The sequence below is a fragment of the Giraffa tippelskirchi genome, chromosome 9, assembly GCF_054371585.1.
Source record: "Giraffa tippelskirchi isolate mGirTip1 chromosome 9, T2T-mGirTip1v1.2.pri, whole genome shotgun sequence".
Classification (NCBI taxonomy): domain Eukaryota; kingdom Metazoa; phylum Chordata; class Mammalia; order Artiodactyla; family Giraffidae; genus Giraffa; species Giraffa tippelskirchi.
The window spans coordinates 130758245-130776110 of record NC_137283.1 but is presented as its reverse complement, the minus strand read 5'-3'; the positions used below and the strand labels follow the sequence as shown (position 1 = coordinate 130776110).

General features: G+C 36.1%; 1 protein-coding gene across 11 annotated transcripts in view; it reads left to right on the top strand.

Moving 5' to 3' along the window:
* PTPRK (protein tyrosine phosphatase receptor type K) overlaps window positions 1-13180 on the top strand; it is a 598235-nt gene extending 585055 nt beyond the window's left edge. For all 11 annotated transcript variants that reach the window (XM_081529093.1, XM_081529092.1, XM_081529091.1 and 8 more), the window contains 8 exons: window positions 924-1059; window positions 1276-1425; window positions 2289-2462; window positions 5664-5795; window positions 5938-6063; window positions 8814-8977; window positions 9505-9640; window positions 12940-13180. In XM_081529093.1, the coding sequence (XP_081385219.1) occupies window positions 924-1059; window positions 1276-1425; window positions 2289-2462; window positions 5664-5795; window positions 5938-6063; window positions 8814-8977; window positions 9505-9640; window positions 12940-12993 (1072 nt within the window). In that variant the 3' untranslated portion in view covers window positions 12994-13180. The remainder of the gene's footprint in view (window positions 1-923; window positions 1060-1275; window positions 1426-2288; window positions 2463-5663; window positions 5796-5937; window positions 6064-8813; window positions 8978-9504; window positions 9641-12939) is intronic.
* Window positions 13181-17866: the final 4686 nt, after the last annotated feature.

Sequence of the window (17866 nt, the reverse complement as noted above, 5' to 3'; positions counted from 1 at the left end):
CCTTTCCTGTGAATTGCCTACTTCAGTAGTGCTCCAACAGTCTCAGATATGCTCTCGAAATACAAGTGTCATTTTCTACTTCCACTTGGGCATCTGAATTTATGGAAGAGAGGGAGCTGACTACAAAGTGATTTTTCCATAAAAATCCGAACTATACCTTTTTGCTCCATTGACTTATATGTATAAAACTGGAGAAATCTTCCCAATGGGTAAAATAATCAACAGTATGTTATGATTCGACTACTGAATTAAATACAGGAAGATAGTTCTATCTTTGTGACTTGTTAAGAATTATATTTCATACCTAACAATTCATTTTCATTTTTTCTTTGGATCACCATGTCAATATTCTTTCTACTGCTGGTCTCCTCCCCAGTAATAATGAACATTTTCACCCCTACCCTCACTATTAACACTTTCCCTGAAATGTGACTCCTCAGATTTTTCCATTTAAAGGTATTAGATTAATGTTCTTTTGCCTTGACCAGAATCTGTCTGACTAAGATAGCATTGCTGCATTTTGCCAGAGCATCCACAACGACATGAGTATGAGTCTTTCAGTCTCAGGTGAAATTTTAAAGCATAAATCCACTCCTTGATCAATTCTATGAGCTTGAAATTTTTGTAAAATGAAAACTGTGTATAAGAGCTATGAAACTTAAATGACATATATACATTATTTTCAAAACACAATTTGATTTACAAAGTTTATATTTTTTAATTTGTTCTAGTCCTCAGTTTACACCAAAGTAGGTTCTCTACATTGAAGCTATTTGTTCGTTAACAAGCATTTACACAGTACATAAAAATTATGTCTTGTACTTTGTTGAATCAATTTGATTCCACTTATTTGAAAATCAGATGGGTCTTTCAACCTGTATAGACATGCTTCCTGCAATTCTTTAGATCTGCTTATTTTTCAGTGCTGGTGCTGGACGAACTGGTTGTTACATTGTGATTGACATCATGCTGGACATGGCTGAAAGAGAGGGTGTTGTTGACATCTACAACTGTGTCAAAGCCTTAAGATCTCGTCGTATCAATATGGTCCAGACAGAGGTGTGTTGATTGTTGATTAATCTCAGATGGTCTTTCTTGGTTTGCTTTCCAACACTTATCAAACTAAATAGTAGGTGTTTGTCCCATAGAATCAATAGTAGCTCATCAAGTCATAGAAAAATACTGGTATTTTTATTAATATTTTTATGTAGAGAAAATTCTTTGATGACAGGAAACCTGTATTAAAATATTATGAAAATTTTCTTCTTTTGATAGGAACAGTACATTTTTATCCATGATGCCATTTTAGAGGCCTGCTTATGTGGAGAAACTGCCATACCTGTCTGTGAATTTAAAGCTGCATATTTTGATATGATTAGAATAGACTCCCAGACAAACTCTTCACATCTCAAAGATGAATTCCAGGTATTTATTATTTCTAGCGCCTTTTTATGAGTAACTTATTACAATTTGTCATGGGCATTCTTAATTCTTCCAAAGAAGGTCTTTCAAGTCAAATTTATAATGTTTGACCCTATTTTAAATATAATATAGTACGTGTCTCTTTCATTATACAATTGTTATACCAAGTTATAGAGTCAACTTTTGTATTAATGAGCTCATATCATATCTGCTATATTTTGAAGGGTGAATGAATTCAGACTCAGGGAAAAGTATGGGGAAAAGGTACCGTGAAAGTCAAAGTTAATGATAATTTGCGTATCTTTACAATCTTTTTTAAAATGCAGTCTTAGGAATTTCAACCTTCTGTGTCACTCAAGCATGTTAATAATAATAGCTGGAGTTTGTGCTAAACATCATCTCTAAATAATCCCAAATGTTTTCACTGCCCTTAAAACGTCCCTAAAGCTGTTGACTATGAAATCAAGAATAACTCTAAAAACCTAATACTTTGATTCTTTGCCCAGTGCTCTTTGCCATAGCATGTCCTCAAATCTGGCACATTAAAATGTTATTACAAATTATAAGTTTGATGATGGGGCATCATCATGGGCTGCTCTGATTGCATTTTCTTTGATTAGATAATACCTTTTGCAGGTTGCTGTGTTGTTTAGCATCCCTTTCCCTTTTAAGAAGAGGTACATTGAACAATGTACAGGCTTTAGTAGCTTTAACTACGAAATCTATCAGTCTGTCATCATGGCAAATGTCATTGCCTTGCACAAATCCTTTACTTTCTACTTGGCCTCCTAAATGCTTGATAGATCTGTGTGTTATGCTATGAAATGAGTCACTGTCTTTTAACCTGGGTTCCCTTTTCTTTCCAGACCTTGAATTCAGTCACCCCTCGACTACAAGCTGAGGACTGCAGTATAGCATGCCTGCCAAGGAACCATGACAAGAATCGTTTTATGGACATGCTGCCACCTGACAGATGTCTGCCTTTTTTAATTACAATTGATGGGGAGAGTAGTAACTACATCAATGCTGCTCTTATGGATGTAAGAGACTGCTCTCTTTGTTAGTGTAAAATGTAATGAAAAGCCGCAAAATTGATGAACGCTGGCTAGGTTCTCTTTTCAAGAAAATTTAAATGGCCTAAAAAGGAAAAGTAGAAACTTTCATTGTAATACAAAATTTTGGGGACAATGATTTTGAATTCCCCTTTCAGTGGTTCTTAGGCACTATAAATATTAGGCTTGACTATAATTTTAACAGTTGATTTTCAATTGTTATAAAATTTTTGTACAAGAAATATCTGCAGGTGATAGTTTTCATCCTGATTATTTTCAGGAAAGAGAGTCATGCTTATCTATTTTGAATATAGTTAGGAATGAATTTTTTAAATCACAGAATGTCATATTCTACTGAAATTGTGTTAATTTGGAAACTTTTATCTCTGACACTAATAATTTATAGCTAGCTAATAATTATTCCAATAATTTATAGCTCACTTGTTTCATTTGTTATTAATTAATAAGATAAATTAATAAGACATAAGGGAAGGCATGGAAGATACCATGTTAACGCATCAGTCATCATGAAAAGAACTCTCTTGCCCTACTCCAGTCTTTGTGTTGTAGATGGTACAGCATGTACTCACATGTCAGCATCCCATAGACACACCAATATGGAAAGAGAATGTTAAAGTAGTCTTTTTCCATATTGTTTTGCTTACCTTGGGAAGAAGCAAGAAGGGTTTTAAGTTCAGCATCCTTTTGGTTTATCACCTTCCTTCACAGGCATCTCTAGTTTTTGCCCTTTAGACTATGGAGCTGTAATAAGGAGAAACCAGAGTCATGGTTCATTCCTGGGTGATGAATAATGAAGCTTTCTAAGTTATTGGTCCTATTGGGTTCTCCAAAATTAGTTTCTGATAGTAGAGACTTGTCAAAGCCTATGTGCCACTTCTAATTTTCACCCAGTTACTTTGCTCTTCTTTATTCTACAGAGCAGAATAGTTTAAAGGTAAGCTCAAGAGGAAAGCTGCTGCTCTTGCTATGACCAGAGTCTTGCCTAGTTATTACTCTTGTCCCCTGAAATCACACTAGATCCTCATTATACTTTTTCATGCCATTTTAATCATCTGCAAAGTCAAGCATACTAAATATAGAGAAAACACACGGACCTTTTTTTTTTCTGAGTCAGTGTATATTTAGAATGAAAAAGGGTGAGAAAAAGAATATAACATTAGGAAAGATATTGAGGCATTTTTTGTCTTTGACATCTCTTTCAAATTTTTTAATGTCCAGGTTGTTTTCTGGTCAGTATGAAGACAGAACTTTGTATTCTATGTGTTCCTATCTTCTGTTTAATTCACTGTGATTCAACACATATATTTTATAGTCAAAACTGCCCTGTGGATTTGGTACTGTGTTTGGGACTACAGAAAAGTTAGGTTTGGTTTGGCTTATAAGAATGGGGCTCATTGTTCAACACTTGCACCTTCCCTTCCTCTCTAACCTCTACCCCATTGTAAGTGTCATACACCCTTTGCCATGCCTGTGAAAATTATGAGGTAAGGCCAAGAATCATGTGATATCAAAGCCTTAGATGTGCTCTTGCACTTAGAGAGGAAAGAAATAGGAAATCTTCAGTCTTCTCTCCTATCGTCTTCTGCTTATCTATCTCCCCTCCCCTATGACTCAAAAAAAGAATAAAAGGCTTTTCATCTCCCTTGACTTACTTTCCCATGGAGCAGGCATTTAACTGGAAGGAAACTTTATTTCTTTTCTTCTGATCCTTTTTCATAAGCCTTCATGTCTTCCTTAGGAGGGCACTCACCCCAGCTACAAGTGCGACTTTTTGAGGTCTTAAGGTCATGTAGAAGCTGCTGGTGAATTAGTGTCTCCTCAGATTTATCCCGCAGTCTTCCATGGAGTGAAATGCTATGGTTAGCAGCATTTCCCAAATGGTGATAGGATCTATGACGCTCAAAGATCAGTTTCTACACTGGTGTTGAGACACCGGAAAGACTTAAAGAGTAATATGATACAACTGAGTTAGCAGATCACTGACGGTTTTTATCAGCATTAAAGAAATCTATCTCAGGCAGCTGTCTAGTTATATTTTTACAAATTCTTAGTTTATTACATAGAAATATATATTTCTATTTTAGTGTAGATCATTAGTCTGTAGAATGACAGATTATCTGACCAGATGAATCTATCCTCTCTTTCTGGAAAGAGAGAATGCGTTGTGTCCAAATCAGGGGGCCTTGGGTCAACAAGGATTCATTCCCTCTTACCCGGGGCCAGGGAATGCAGTAGTTTTACTCTGTGGCACTTGAAAAATCTTTTTTTTTTAATTTATTTATTTTGATTGGAGGCTAATTACTTTACAATATTGTAGTGGTTTTTCCATACATTGACATGAACCAGCCATGGGTGTACATGTGTTCCCCATCCTGAACCCCCCCTCCCACCTCCCTTCCCATCCCATCTCTCAGGGTCATCCCAGTGCACCAGCCCTGAGCATCCTGTCTCATGCATCAGACCTGCACTGGCGATCTATTTCACATATGATAATATACATGTTTCAATGCTATTCTCTCAAATCATCCCACCCTCACTTAAATGATTGAAACTATCATTCTGATCGTTGATATACATTAGAAATTCCCAGAAAACTATGAGATGTGGATTGCCTAGAAGATGTGTTGGTAATGTCAATATAATATAAAAGCACATGAGTTTGAGGCACATGTGATTTTTCTTATTTGGAGTGGAGAAGAGCCAAACAATTCTATAACAGTTGATAGCTGATAGACATATATTCATAGACAGACAGACAGACACACACACACATACACACACATACAGAAATTTTATGTCTTTATCCTCTTAGACTTTGGAAGACTGAAACAGCCCAATAGGTACCTCACAAAGGATCTTAGCCTCAAGAAGTTTTCTTTTTTTTTTTGGTATTTGTCGTATATTTACTTTTACCAACAAAATTAATTCTTGGCTTGAATTGCTGCTGAGGCATCAAAGGCATACCATCAAATTGACTCCTTACTAGTTGCAGTATGTTGCAGTGGTCCAAATCTGTTATTCCATGGCTGGAGCAGCAGGCTGACTTCATCTCCATATGGAGATGCTGAGTCTTCCTAGGCCTACCTTGAAGTGTATTGAATCTGCTTGTACAACTGATTATTCATTCTAAGTTATTATTTTTCCCTATCTACCTTGTTTTTTTCACAGAGCTACAGGCAACCAGCTGCTTTCATCGTCACACAATACCCTCTGCCAAACACTGTGAAAGATTTCTGGAGATTAGTGTATGATTATGGCTGTACCTCCATTGTGATGTTAAATGAAGTCGACTTGTCCCAGGTTAATGGTTATGGGTTTCTTTTGTATACTTACACATGACTTAATAAAGTAGTAATAAAATGCTAACATCTGCTTTATGCTATCCTAATTAGAAAAAAAATAAGGCTCATTTTCTTTTTCTTTCAAAAACATTCACATCTAGGGCTGCCCTCAGTACTGGCCAGAAGAAGGGACGCTACGATATGGTCCTATCCAAGTGGAATGTATGTCTTGTTCAATGGATTGTGATGTAATAAACCGGATTTTTAGGATATGCAACCTAACAAGAGTAAGTCATTAATGCTTTTAACTGAATTGATCCAGAACAGGTGATCACAAACATAATACAATACATTTCCATGCAGACAAAAGAGAGAGTAAAATTAATAGAAATTATGTAATCAATCCCAAAGCTACTAATCATCTTATGCCTTAACACTACAATAAAAATGCATTCTGAAAACAGGAAATAAGAATTGCTGGAAGCTAGGTTTCTGGGTCAGTTACTAGCCTATTGTATTCTATGTGGAAATCAAAATGCAGATTCCCTGGTTCAATTGAGTTTGTTTGTCTGTGCCTGGCCTCTGAGTATATGTAGATGTATCTCAACGTTAACTTCAAGTCTTAGCATTGATATCCAGCCCAGAAGAGTTATGCAATTGAAAAATAGGAATATAATATTGATGACAGGAGAAAGTGATATGTTGGATCAGCCATTATAGAAGGGGTCTGTGTCACTATTCCAGTTCTGCTTAAATCACATACGTCCCTGACTCTCCTCCTACAGCTCATCTACAGTTTCATCTCTCTGAATGGCTCAGCCTCTGCCTCTGCCCAGATGTGTAGCTCGATGCAGTGCTGCTAGCCCTTGCCTTTTCCCAGCAGCGAAGTAGCAACTGTCCTTCAGGAACCTTTTTTTCCTTGACACTTCTTGTGTTTCGCCATCAGTGACAAACTGTCTGGGATCTCTCCTTCAAAAAACCAAAAAGTACTAATAAAAACTGTTTAGATTATGTAACCACATAGCAAGCAGAATTTGAAAAGAAATCAGTAGTACCTCCCATGGAATCATGGAATTATCTCTCTTTTTAAAGAGAAAGATTACTCTTTTCTAGAGCAGCAGTTCTATGTACGTGTATTATTTTAAGTGTGTAATTAAAATTGTCGTGTTTCAGTGTTCTTCACATCAAAATGACTATATGTGTTTCTGATTAACGTCTATATGTGTATAAGTAGAGAATAAAATCATATCCAGTTCTATTGTTCATTTCAGTGGGGGAAGAAAAGGATAACTTCAATCATGTCATAATACTCATGCATATCTTAGGTGTTAATTTAAAGAATCTCATTATGTCTGCACATCTGTTACATTATGGTTCTACTAATACTTTAGCTGAGAAACTGTAGCTGCTAAACTAAGAAAGTTGAACCTATCTATTAACTGAACTATTTATATGAAAAATATTCTAGGAACAGGAACTGAAATTTGTTTTACTTTTTTTTGGTCAGCATATTTACTTTCATCTATATTTGGTATTCAAGCACTTACTAGTGTGTGATTTTTCTTTCTTTTCCTATTATCATTATTTAATATCATTCTCCTCACCAAATATTTAGTATACACCAACTAGAGGTTGGATGTTAAACTCAGTAGTTCCTTGTCCCACCAAAGGATGTATGAACCTTGCCATGTGAAGCTTCAGGACTGATGCCTTACGATATGGCTCACTTGTACATTACAAATTCTTCCTTGTATTTTCACTTGAGGGTTTAATGTCTTGATTCATTTATTCAACAATACTATTACTTGGAAAGTATTTTTGCTAGGTTCTAGTGATAAGAGATTTTAAGCGAAAAAGAGATTTTCTTGTCCTTGAAGAATTTATATTTTATCAGGGAACATAAACATTAAACAATGTGTACAATCATTTATCTACAAATAAATGAAATTTTATAGAGAAAAAGTACAAAATACAGAGGCTTTGGGTGATCTGACAAAGCTGGATGATCAGAGCAGACTTCTTTGAGGCCATGATATTTAAGACAAAATTTGAAAATTAGTAGGAGCTATTTGGGCATGGGATAGCCAGCAACCTTGGTTTACACAGGACAGAAAGTTTTCCTAGAATATGTGAATTTAAGCACAAAGACCAGAAAAGTCCAAGGCAAACCCAAGACAAATTGATCACTCTATTTGGGACTGAGAAAGGCAAAGGATTTGGTATGTGCAAAGTTCCCAAGACAAGAAATGACTTGGTAAATAAATTAAGAGAAGGCAAATGTGTTTAGACCTTGACTAGGTTATTAGAATAAAGGGAAATTGGAGGAAGAAGTGGAGCCTTATCACACAGGTATTTTTAAACCATGGCAGCAGTTTGGGTTTTATGCTAAGATCATTTGGAAGCTATTAAATCAAGAAGTGACATGATCATATTTGCATTTAAATCATGATGTCTACAATAAGAATGGTTTGAAAGGATATCAAAGGTTGTTCAGGGAGATCAACTAGGAGGTAATTACTATGATTTGTGATTTGAGAATACAGTGATATCACTGGCAATAAAGAAGAGATGAATTTGAAAGTTATTTAAGTATAATCATAGGAATTGATTATTGAATATGGAGTGTCAGGGAGAAGCTTATATGAAGATAATCTCATGTAATTTAGAATCTTCCTGCCCTGGCATATACATATTTTGGACTTGCATTAGCTAGATTCAGTCTAATGTGTCATTTATGTCATAGTGTAAATTGGTATGAAACTTTTTTGCACTCTCAGTCTCTAAGTCAGGTCTGACTCTGTCTGACCTCATAGACTGTAGTCTGCCAGACTCCCCTTCCATAAGATTTTCCAGGCTCAATACTGGAGTGAATTGCCATTTCCTCCTCCAGGGATCTTCCTGACCCAGGGATCAAAACCCACATCTTCTGCATTGGATTCTTTATACTGACCCAGCTGGGAAGCCATGAACCTTTTACTTTCTAGTAAAAATTCTAACCCTAACTTATTTACATAGAAATATTTTTTTCCCTCAACAGCCACAAGAAGGTTATCTGATGGTGCAGCAGTTTCAGTATCTAGGCTGGGCTTCTCATCGAGAAGTGCCTGGCTCCAAACGGTCATTTTTGAAGCTGATACTGCAGGTGGAAAAATGGCAGGAGGAATGCGAGGAAGGGGAGGGCCGGACGATCATCCACTGCCTGTGAGTATGGCGTCTTGGCTGGGCCATTCAGGGGGCCTTGGTGCTCATTCTGTCATTAGCCTTCATGTTTTCTCTGCTAAAGAGTAACTAACTCCCATCTTAGAGACCTCAACTAGATATTCTTCTAAAACAATCTTCCTGTTTCACGATTCTATAATTCACTACTACAACATTTGTATTCTTCAAACTGATTTTATATAGTTATCATATAAACTCTTGAACACTACTCTCAATAACTTTTCTGATTTACACTATGTACAAATCTATAAAAATCTCAAAGTCTCTAGCTTGCAGCAGTCTATGCCTATATCATGTCCCTACCCTAAGCATAAGCTGTTGAGTTAATACTATCCTCCAGTATCTTCCTCTCTGCCCTCCACACAAACACATACACATGTGAAGCAAAATTAAAACACAAGGGGGAAAATTAAAAACATAATGTTTTCTTTTCCAAAATACGTATGATTGTATGACCTATGGTCACCAAAAACTTCCATCTAAAATGCCTTTGTTTTCTTTGCTTTCAGAAATGGTGGCGGGCGAAGTGGCATGTTCTGTGCTATAGGTATTGTTGTTGAAATGGTGAAACGGCAAAATGTTGTTGACGTGTTCCATGCAGTCAAGACACTAAGGAACAGCAAGCCAAATATGGTGGAAGCCCCGGTGAGTCACAGTCGTGGGTGCTGAAGGGGAGGGTAGAGGTTAATCAGTCATATACCTACTTGTTGATCTGACTTCATACACAGATAGGGAATGAAATGTGTAAATGAGTCTTTGTGGGGACCTTCCGCTCTAACTGATGAATTGCCAAGTAACTCCTTCTATACCCATAAGCTTAATCACATATTGTATAAACTGCTAATGATGAAAACTAATTTCATTTAACTTGGAAAATGTATAGGATTTTTTTTTTTTGAGCAATAAATATATGCTACAGTAAGTTTTGATGAATGGTTCTGTAGTAAGAAAAATCCTGTTATCTAGGTTTTATTCTTGGCATTTCTTAAAGCATATTGAGTTAACTGGTAAACCATTTTGAGGGATATACTTCTAAATTGTATCTAGCGCTTTAGACACTCAGTGTTTTTAAAGGGTAAATGCAATTTATTTTAGTCATTATAATTCTTCCTTTATGGTCAAATTATAATTTTTTAAACTATTGCCATTGATAGTTTTCACCTTTTACCAATTTTAGATTGTAGTCATGTGATATTACTTGAATTAGCCGGGGCTCATAAAATCAGAACTCAGATTACAAAATAAGAACAGGGAGGTGTTAATATGTGTATGTAGGAACTCATCTATTTGAAGCTATACGCAGAGGAAGAAAGCAAGTTAAACTTTTAGCATGCTCAATGTCTAAAGCAGTGTCTGTGGGTTACACATATGTGAATGGTGGGAATAGGTCAGGAGCAGCTGTGTAGTTTATGCTCACAGAGAAGTAAACCAGAAAAACCAAGACATCATTGTTGCTTGCCCTACATTTATCAAGATGATCAGATAACTAAAATGAGCAATTCAATAAGCCTTTAAAGTATTTTCACCACTTCCTGCTCATGGATTGTTCACACAAGAGGTGCATTGCTTCCTGAGACAAAATCTGAAGAGTTACATTTATACGGTTTCACTTTTAAGAGCAGTCACAGACTTCTTCCCCTTCAACAAGTCTTCAAAGCCCCTCTCTTCCAGCTCATACCTTAGGTATTGCTGATGTTCCAATAAGATGATATTGGCTTTGACCAGGGTGTTGGCAATGGAGATGGAGGAAGGCGGATAGATTGAGGGATTTTTAGGTAAAACTCTGAGGTCTGTTTACAAAATGGGCTGGTAATGATTAGGTCTTTAGACTCTCTGCCATCTGAATATTTTTTCATATAAGTTTGCCTCTCTCTCTCACATCAAGTCTTCCTAAAATCATCAATAAGATCACTTCTGGCCTCAGAATTCAAATTATACTTCCAAATTTAACTGATTTCTCACTGTTCCTTAAAAAAAAAAAAAGCCTATAATTAAACTTTGCCATTCTAGAACCTTCTTAAGAGCTACTATTTACCTTTACACTCATGTCCCATGAATCTTGTCTAAACACCCAGTGCTTTGATTTGTTTTTAATCAAGGTTAATGATTAGTTCCTTATGATGCTGAATTGAACTGACAGTTTGGTAAGAAAATATAGAATGTAAACCAAATTGCTAGAGACTGATTAAAGAGAAGTAACTGTTCACAAGCACTTTTCGATTCTTGAGGTGTACTTGCCACAGTGGTAGGCTAATTTAAATCACACCTACTTGATAATTAGGGTAGGATTGCTTGGGGAAAATTTTTACTTCCCTCTTTTATTGCTCAAAATACCCGAAAGTTCTCTTTTGAAATAGCATGAGTTTTAGATTGTTTTCTAATTCAGTCTGAATTTTACCCACTTGGACTGAATTGAGATTTTAATACATGTTACAAGTCAAAATTTGTGATGCAGTCTCTGAATTTTTCTAAATTCTTCATGATAGAGCAACATATAGATGGACTAAGAGGAAAAGCAGTTTTAACTCAAAAGTTTTATTGTCAGCCAAGTTATCTTAAATAAAGGCAGCAGAAATAATTTTTCGGATAAAAGTAAGCTCAGAAAAAGTTAGGAACCACTAACCATTTTTGAAAATATTAATTAAATACTCTGATGGAACAAAAACTGTCAAAAATTAAGAATTTAGATATTCACATATGTAAGTCAAATCGTTATGCTGTACACCTTAAATGTAAACAGTTCAGTTCAGTTCAGTCGCTCAGTCGTGTCCCACTCTTTGTGACCCCATGAATTGCAGCACGCCAGGCCTCTCTGTCCATCACCAACTCCCAGAGTCTACCCAAACCCAAGTCCATCGAGTCGGTGATGCCATCCAACCATCTCATCCTCTGTCGTCCCCTTCTCCTCCAGCCCCCAATCCTACCCAGCATTAGGGTCTTTTCCAATGAGTCAACCCTTCGCATGAGGTGCCCAAAGTATTGGAGTTTCAGCTTCAACATCAGACATTCCAGTGAACACCCAGGATTGATCTCTTTTAGGATGGATTGATTGGATCTCCTTGCATTCCAAGGGACTCTCAAGAGTCTTCTCCAACACCACAGTTCAAAAGCATCAATTCTTCGACGCTCAGCTTTCTTCACTGTCCAACTCTCACATCCATACATGACCACTGGAAAAACCAGTGCTGTATATCAATTACATCTCAATGAAATTGGAAGAAGAAATTAAGAATTTGGAATTGTGGAATAGCAGTTTGAAATAACTGGCTTATTTATACCCCTAAGGAAAATACATAAAGTGTGGAGAAAAATTACTTGCATGTTGACTCTAGGATTATTTAAAATAAATAAAAAATAAATGTCATCAAATAGTCAATCCATATATTAGACTTTCATGTATATTAAAAGAGGTGTTAAATAACATGAGAAAAAACACATAACAATGCTAAACAACAGAAAATAAAATATAAAATCATATCCTCAAATATAGCTATGCAATTATATTTATTCTAAAATACTATTTCAAGCATGCATAAAAATGGTCTGAAACTAAGGTAATATTTTAAAACAGTTATTTCTGATAATAGATTTATAGAAACTTTTTCTGATTCGTAATCTTTTTCTATACTTGGAAATTTTTCTGTACTGATCAAGTATTACTGTTATAATCAAATAAGCAATACTGACTTTTTTAAATTTGATACAGAATATGAGGCAAAGACAACATATATTTTTACATCAACTTCCTTTTTCTTAAACAGCAATCATTAGACTCTTATGTAGAATAACATATGCCTTGATGTTAAACTTGTCTACGGAAAAAAAAAGTTCGTAATTCTTGAATAATCTAAATTGAATGCCAAGTATTCATTTGACAACCACTGTTCTCCATTCTTTGCCTTTTTCTTGACTTCACTCCACCTTTGTGTTTTAACATCTTTCAGGAGCAGTACCGTTTCTGCTACGACGTGGCTTTGGAGTACCTGGAGTCATCTTAGTTGGGGGAGACTTCAGAGTGCATCCCAACAGAACCCATTCATCTGTTGAGCCAGCAGCTGTTGTACCTGTCACACCTGTGCAGAAAGATTTTAATGTGGGGGGGCGGGAGACTTTTACATTTGAGAGGTAAAAGTATTTTTCTTATGAAGCTGTGTATCTTAATAAAAAGGACTCAATTAGTTTCTATTACTGTATGAGAGCATCAACATTTCATGCCACATAGATTATATTTAATAAGCAGCAGATTCACATGAAAACTTATCAGTGTTTGTACAGTGAATAGGCAGCGTTTTCTCTCCTGGTTTTGGTACAGCAGCCACCACGTGTTGCATGAATTAATACTTTCTTTGTGGCATTTTACTCCCTTTTTCAGATAAAAGATGTTAAAACTTTCAAGGAAGAAGAAAGAAAAGCTGTGCAAATTCATAGGAAAGTTCATTTTTTATATGTTTCAAGTGTAGCAGATCTCTATATAAATATATAAATATGTATAACTGGCTTATTTTCTTTTAATGTGCAATGATGGCTGGATCATTTAAAATTCTTTCTAAAAAAAAAAAACCATAAGCCAAAGACTCAAGTGTAAATATGTCTATATGGAGAAAGCACATTATATTTATTGGTTACTTACATTCCTTTTTTGATGGCTAAAATACTACCACCACGCAATCTTTTTTTTTTTGAAGAAAGTTTTTTCTTTCACTAAAATCAATTGTAAACAATTTTTGTAGATTATTTTTTGTATGTTTAGTGTAAGTAGAGGATAAACTTTTTAATTCATAAATCAGGAAGCAATGTTCTTTAAAGTGATTCTCTTGTGTACATGCTTGTGAATTAAATTTATGTAAAACACCTTGGCAATTGGGTCTTTTAATGTAGGACCAAATTAAAACATTTTTCTGAAAATATATAATTTTTCATGATTTCCTTAGGTCAGTATGGTTTGGTAATCATTATGAGAACTACACACATTCAAAGGCCTTGCTGATGACTTGTGTAATGTTGAACATAATTCTTAAGCATCATTTAAATTTTAAAGCGATTGGTCTTTTCAGCCTATGACCAAGCACTGGTCAAAAAATCAAAACTGCAACATTTATGCTTCTATGGTCAAGTGTTAGCAAACTGTAAACTGTCAAGGTGATCCAGTGTTTCTTTTGATGTTTACACGCACAGGCTTTGAGTTCTGAGCAAAGTGTGAACGAATCGATGCCAGATTCGTATTTTGTGCATCATCACAGGATTCTCAAGTGAACCTTTTTAAATGTGGTCTTGTACACATGCTCCATGTAGCTGTACCTTCACATCATCAGCTTGCAGTTTGTTATTGACTAAAGCATTCTAGTATCTTCTTTCTAGATTGCCAGTTCATGACATGGTGCTTATGAAGATTTAATTAAAGTAAGAGTGAAATAAAACTTTTATAATTACAGCAGTTACTGTTTGCACATCATTTTCTCCCCTTAATTTTCATGCCTTCACTCCCAAATAAATACCCTATTCTCAGTGACCCAAGTAAACATGAAATCTATTAAAAATAAAACTGATGTCCAGATACCCATTTCTTTCATTTTTACTCTTTAACTTGAATTTCCAAAATTTCAAATGAGTCGAGAGAAAAAAAGGCCAGGGAATTAACACCAACTTTTTTTTTAAGTTGCTATATTTATATGTCACTACCATTTTATGTAATGTAAATTTCCTTGTTTCTCCATATAACACAAATAGTAATTGTCATCCCAATTTTACCAGTGATAAAATTGAAGCTGAGAGGGTAAATGTTTTGTCAACAGATGTAAATCTGAGTCTGAGGCTTCCCTAATGACTCAGTGGTAAGGAATCCACCTGCCAGCGCAGGAGACATGGCTTTGATCCCTGATCCAGTAAGATCCCACTTGTTGCTTAGCAGCTAAGCCTGTGTCCCGCAACTGTTGAGCCTGTACTCTAGAGCCTGGGAACCACAACTACTGAGCCCATGTGCTGCCACTACTGAAGCCCATGCGCCATAGAGCCCATGCTCCAGAACAAGAGAAGCCACTGCAGTGAGAAGCCCACACATCGCAACTAGAGAGTAGTCCCCACTCACCACAACCAGAGAAAAGCCCGTGCAGCAATGAAGACCCAGCACAGCCAAAGAAAAAAAGAAAATCTGAGTCTGATAAATTACTCTCGTCCACTGAACACATTGCTTCTCCAATGGCATGGCAAGGAAAATTTGGCACTTCATTCTTACTGTTCCTCATTAATTGATTTTCTCATAAAGCATTATCATTATGGCTATCTTACTTCCATTTGCTGTGAACATTATTAAAACATTTGTGACTTTCATTAGTAAGAATTTAGGTAAGGGAACTCATCTTTTCCGAGGGAGACTAATTTTCATTTAAACAGGATGCATTTAACAAAAAATCTACAAACTCACCCAAAATTGGGTTTCCCAGTAATGTTCGTGATATTAATTGAAGGATTCTGCTTTGCTACATGACCCTGATTTCCTCTCTAGTCACAGGATTAAACCCACACCTAACCAAAGTCACCATGAATACCACTGACCACAAAGCTCAGAGGTCTATGTGGCCTCCAAAATTCAAGCAAAGAACAAAAGGAGTCCTTTTTGTCTCCAACAGGAAATAAAAATGTCATGCTTGCTCTGTATGGGCACCACCACAGAGGCCAGTTCATCCAGAGACACTTGGATTGGGGGAGAAGGATGGGACACTAAATCTGTTTTTTTTAATACTCTTATTCAAAAATACATACTTTATACCATTGTGGAGTTCCCTGTGGAGTCCCATGCATGGCTGTGTCCCACTCAGCTGTATCCTTCTAGGCAGGAGATGTCTTGGTAGAATTCTTAAAAAGTGACCATGCTTTTCACAGTTAAAGGCCTCCTATGTCCATGTCAGTTACTTCTTAAATGGCTGTCATGATGTGGAATTTTATAGATCCCCTTCCTATATATTATCACTAGGGAAATGTTGGAAGTGGGTGGGCAGAGACACACAGCAACTGAGTTCTAGTTCTAACTAATCTTAAAAATAAGTTGTCACCTTCTTGTCTGAGCTGCCTAGCCTTTTTTCTAATATTTAATCTTTAAAGAAAGAAAAGGATTTTGCATGAATGTGTTGCTGTTTTGCAAACAAATGGTCTCTAACATTGGTAGATACACAAAAATGAAGGTGTTTCTATCTGGACCAGGAGAGAGAAGAGACATGTTTACCTCTCTACTAACAAGCTCATTTAATATTCACCTTGAGATCTCTTGGGTTCCAGGTCCTTATGTAATAAACTTAGAAGTCAGACATCAACAGTTGCTCCCTCTCAACTCTGCTCTGTTGCCAGAAAATGGGGTACATAAAGTTCTCAGGATCTAAAAACCTTACTAGACACCTACAAATGTTAAAATGCAAGAGAGAAATATCTGTAGCCCAACTGGAAATAGAGAGTCTGTTAGCTTTGCAAGTCAATTCTTGATATATGCCTAACTTTCATAGGAGAGTGACAATTATATATGTATATTTTATTTCTATGCACTTGAGTAAGCATTTTTAATAACAAAATAGCCAGCAATTAATATACTGTCCCATACTTTGTGTAATAGGTAGAATATTTACTCTATAAGATATTTCCATAGGCAGACATGCCACAACCTTCCTAAATTCATTTCAGTGTTTTAGGAAACACCCCTATTTAATGTAAGGGTGATACGCTATTTTTATCAACATTGTCATAAGTGAAGATAGAAGATAGCTGACTGGGCCTCCCGATATGATTTCTACTTACCTATTATTTCAAAAAGTCTTCCCACAGCTTAGGGAGGCTTGGAGTGAGAGAGATATTATCTTGATTTGTTCATGACTCTGCTCTATTCAAGCAGTCTGCCGAGTATTAGAATATTATCTCTCTGAAGCTAAAAGGAAAGCTCTGTCTTGAAATCTGCTTTAAGTAAGCTTTAAGTGGCTTCTAGAATATAAATTATCCAAAAATTAATGGAAATATGGTAGATATATAACACTTCTGAACTTCCAGCTTTTTCCAAAGTGAACTGAAATGCTAACCTGGAAGATAACAAACACCATAGAGACACTGTTGTTATCAAATTCTGAAAAAAAGCAATGAAACATTTCTTAACTGTTGAAGCAACATAAAGTCACTATGGAATATCAGCAAGCTTTCTTTAATGTTAAGATCTGCTTGGGGAGGGAGTGGTAGGGAGATTTTATGACAGATACCATCTCTTTATCATGCACTTGCCAATTGTAGAAAGGCAGTTACAATACTTGAAATTTAACCCCAAAAAATTGTGTGCTGATTTGTTCTGATGTCGTGTTCATTTCAGCTTAGTTTTATATGTTTTATCAGTCTTAAATCAGATAGGGGATATATAGCATTTAGGACAAAAATACAAACCCTCAGTATGGATGAACCTAAAGCCTGTTATACAGAGTGAAGTTGGTAAGAGAAAAACAAATACTGTATATTAACACATATATCTGTTATCCAGAAAAATGGTACTGATGAACCGATTTGCAGGGCAAGAATAGAGACAGACAGAGAATGGGTTTGTGAACACAGCGGGGGAAGGAGACGGTGGGACCAATTGAGGGAGTAGCATTGACACATACACATTACCATGTGTAAAATATATCGCTTCCTTCCCTCCCCACCCCTCCAGGTCATCACAGAGCACCGGTCTGCGCTCCCTGTGTTATACAGCAGCTTCCCATTAGCCATCTATTTTACACATGGTAATGTGTATGTGTCAGCCTCATTGCTGGTTAGCTCAGTTGGTTAGACCATGTGTAAAATAGATAGCTAATGGGAAGCTCAGACTGGTACTCTGTGATGACTTGGAGAGGGTGGGGAAGGAAG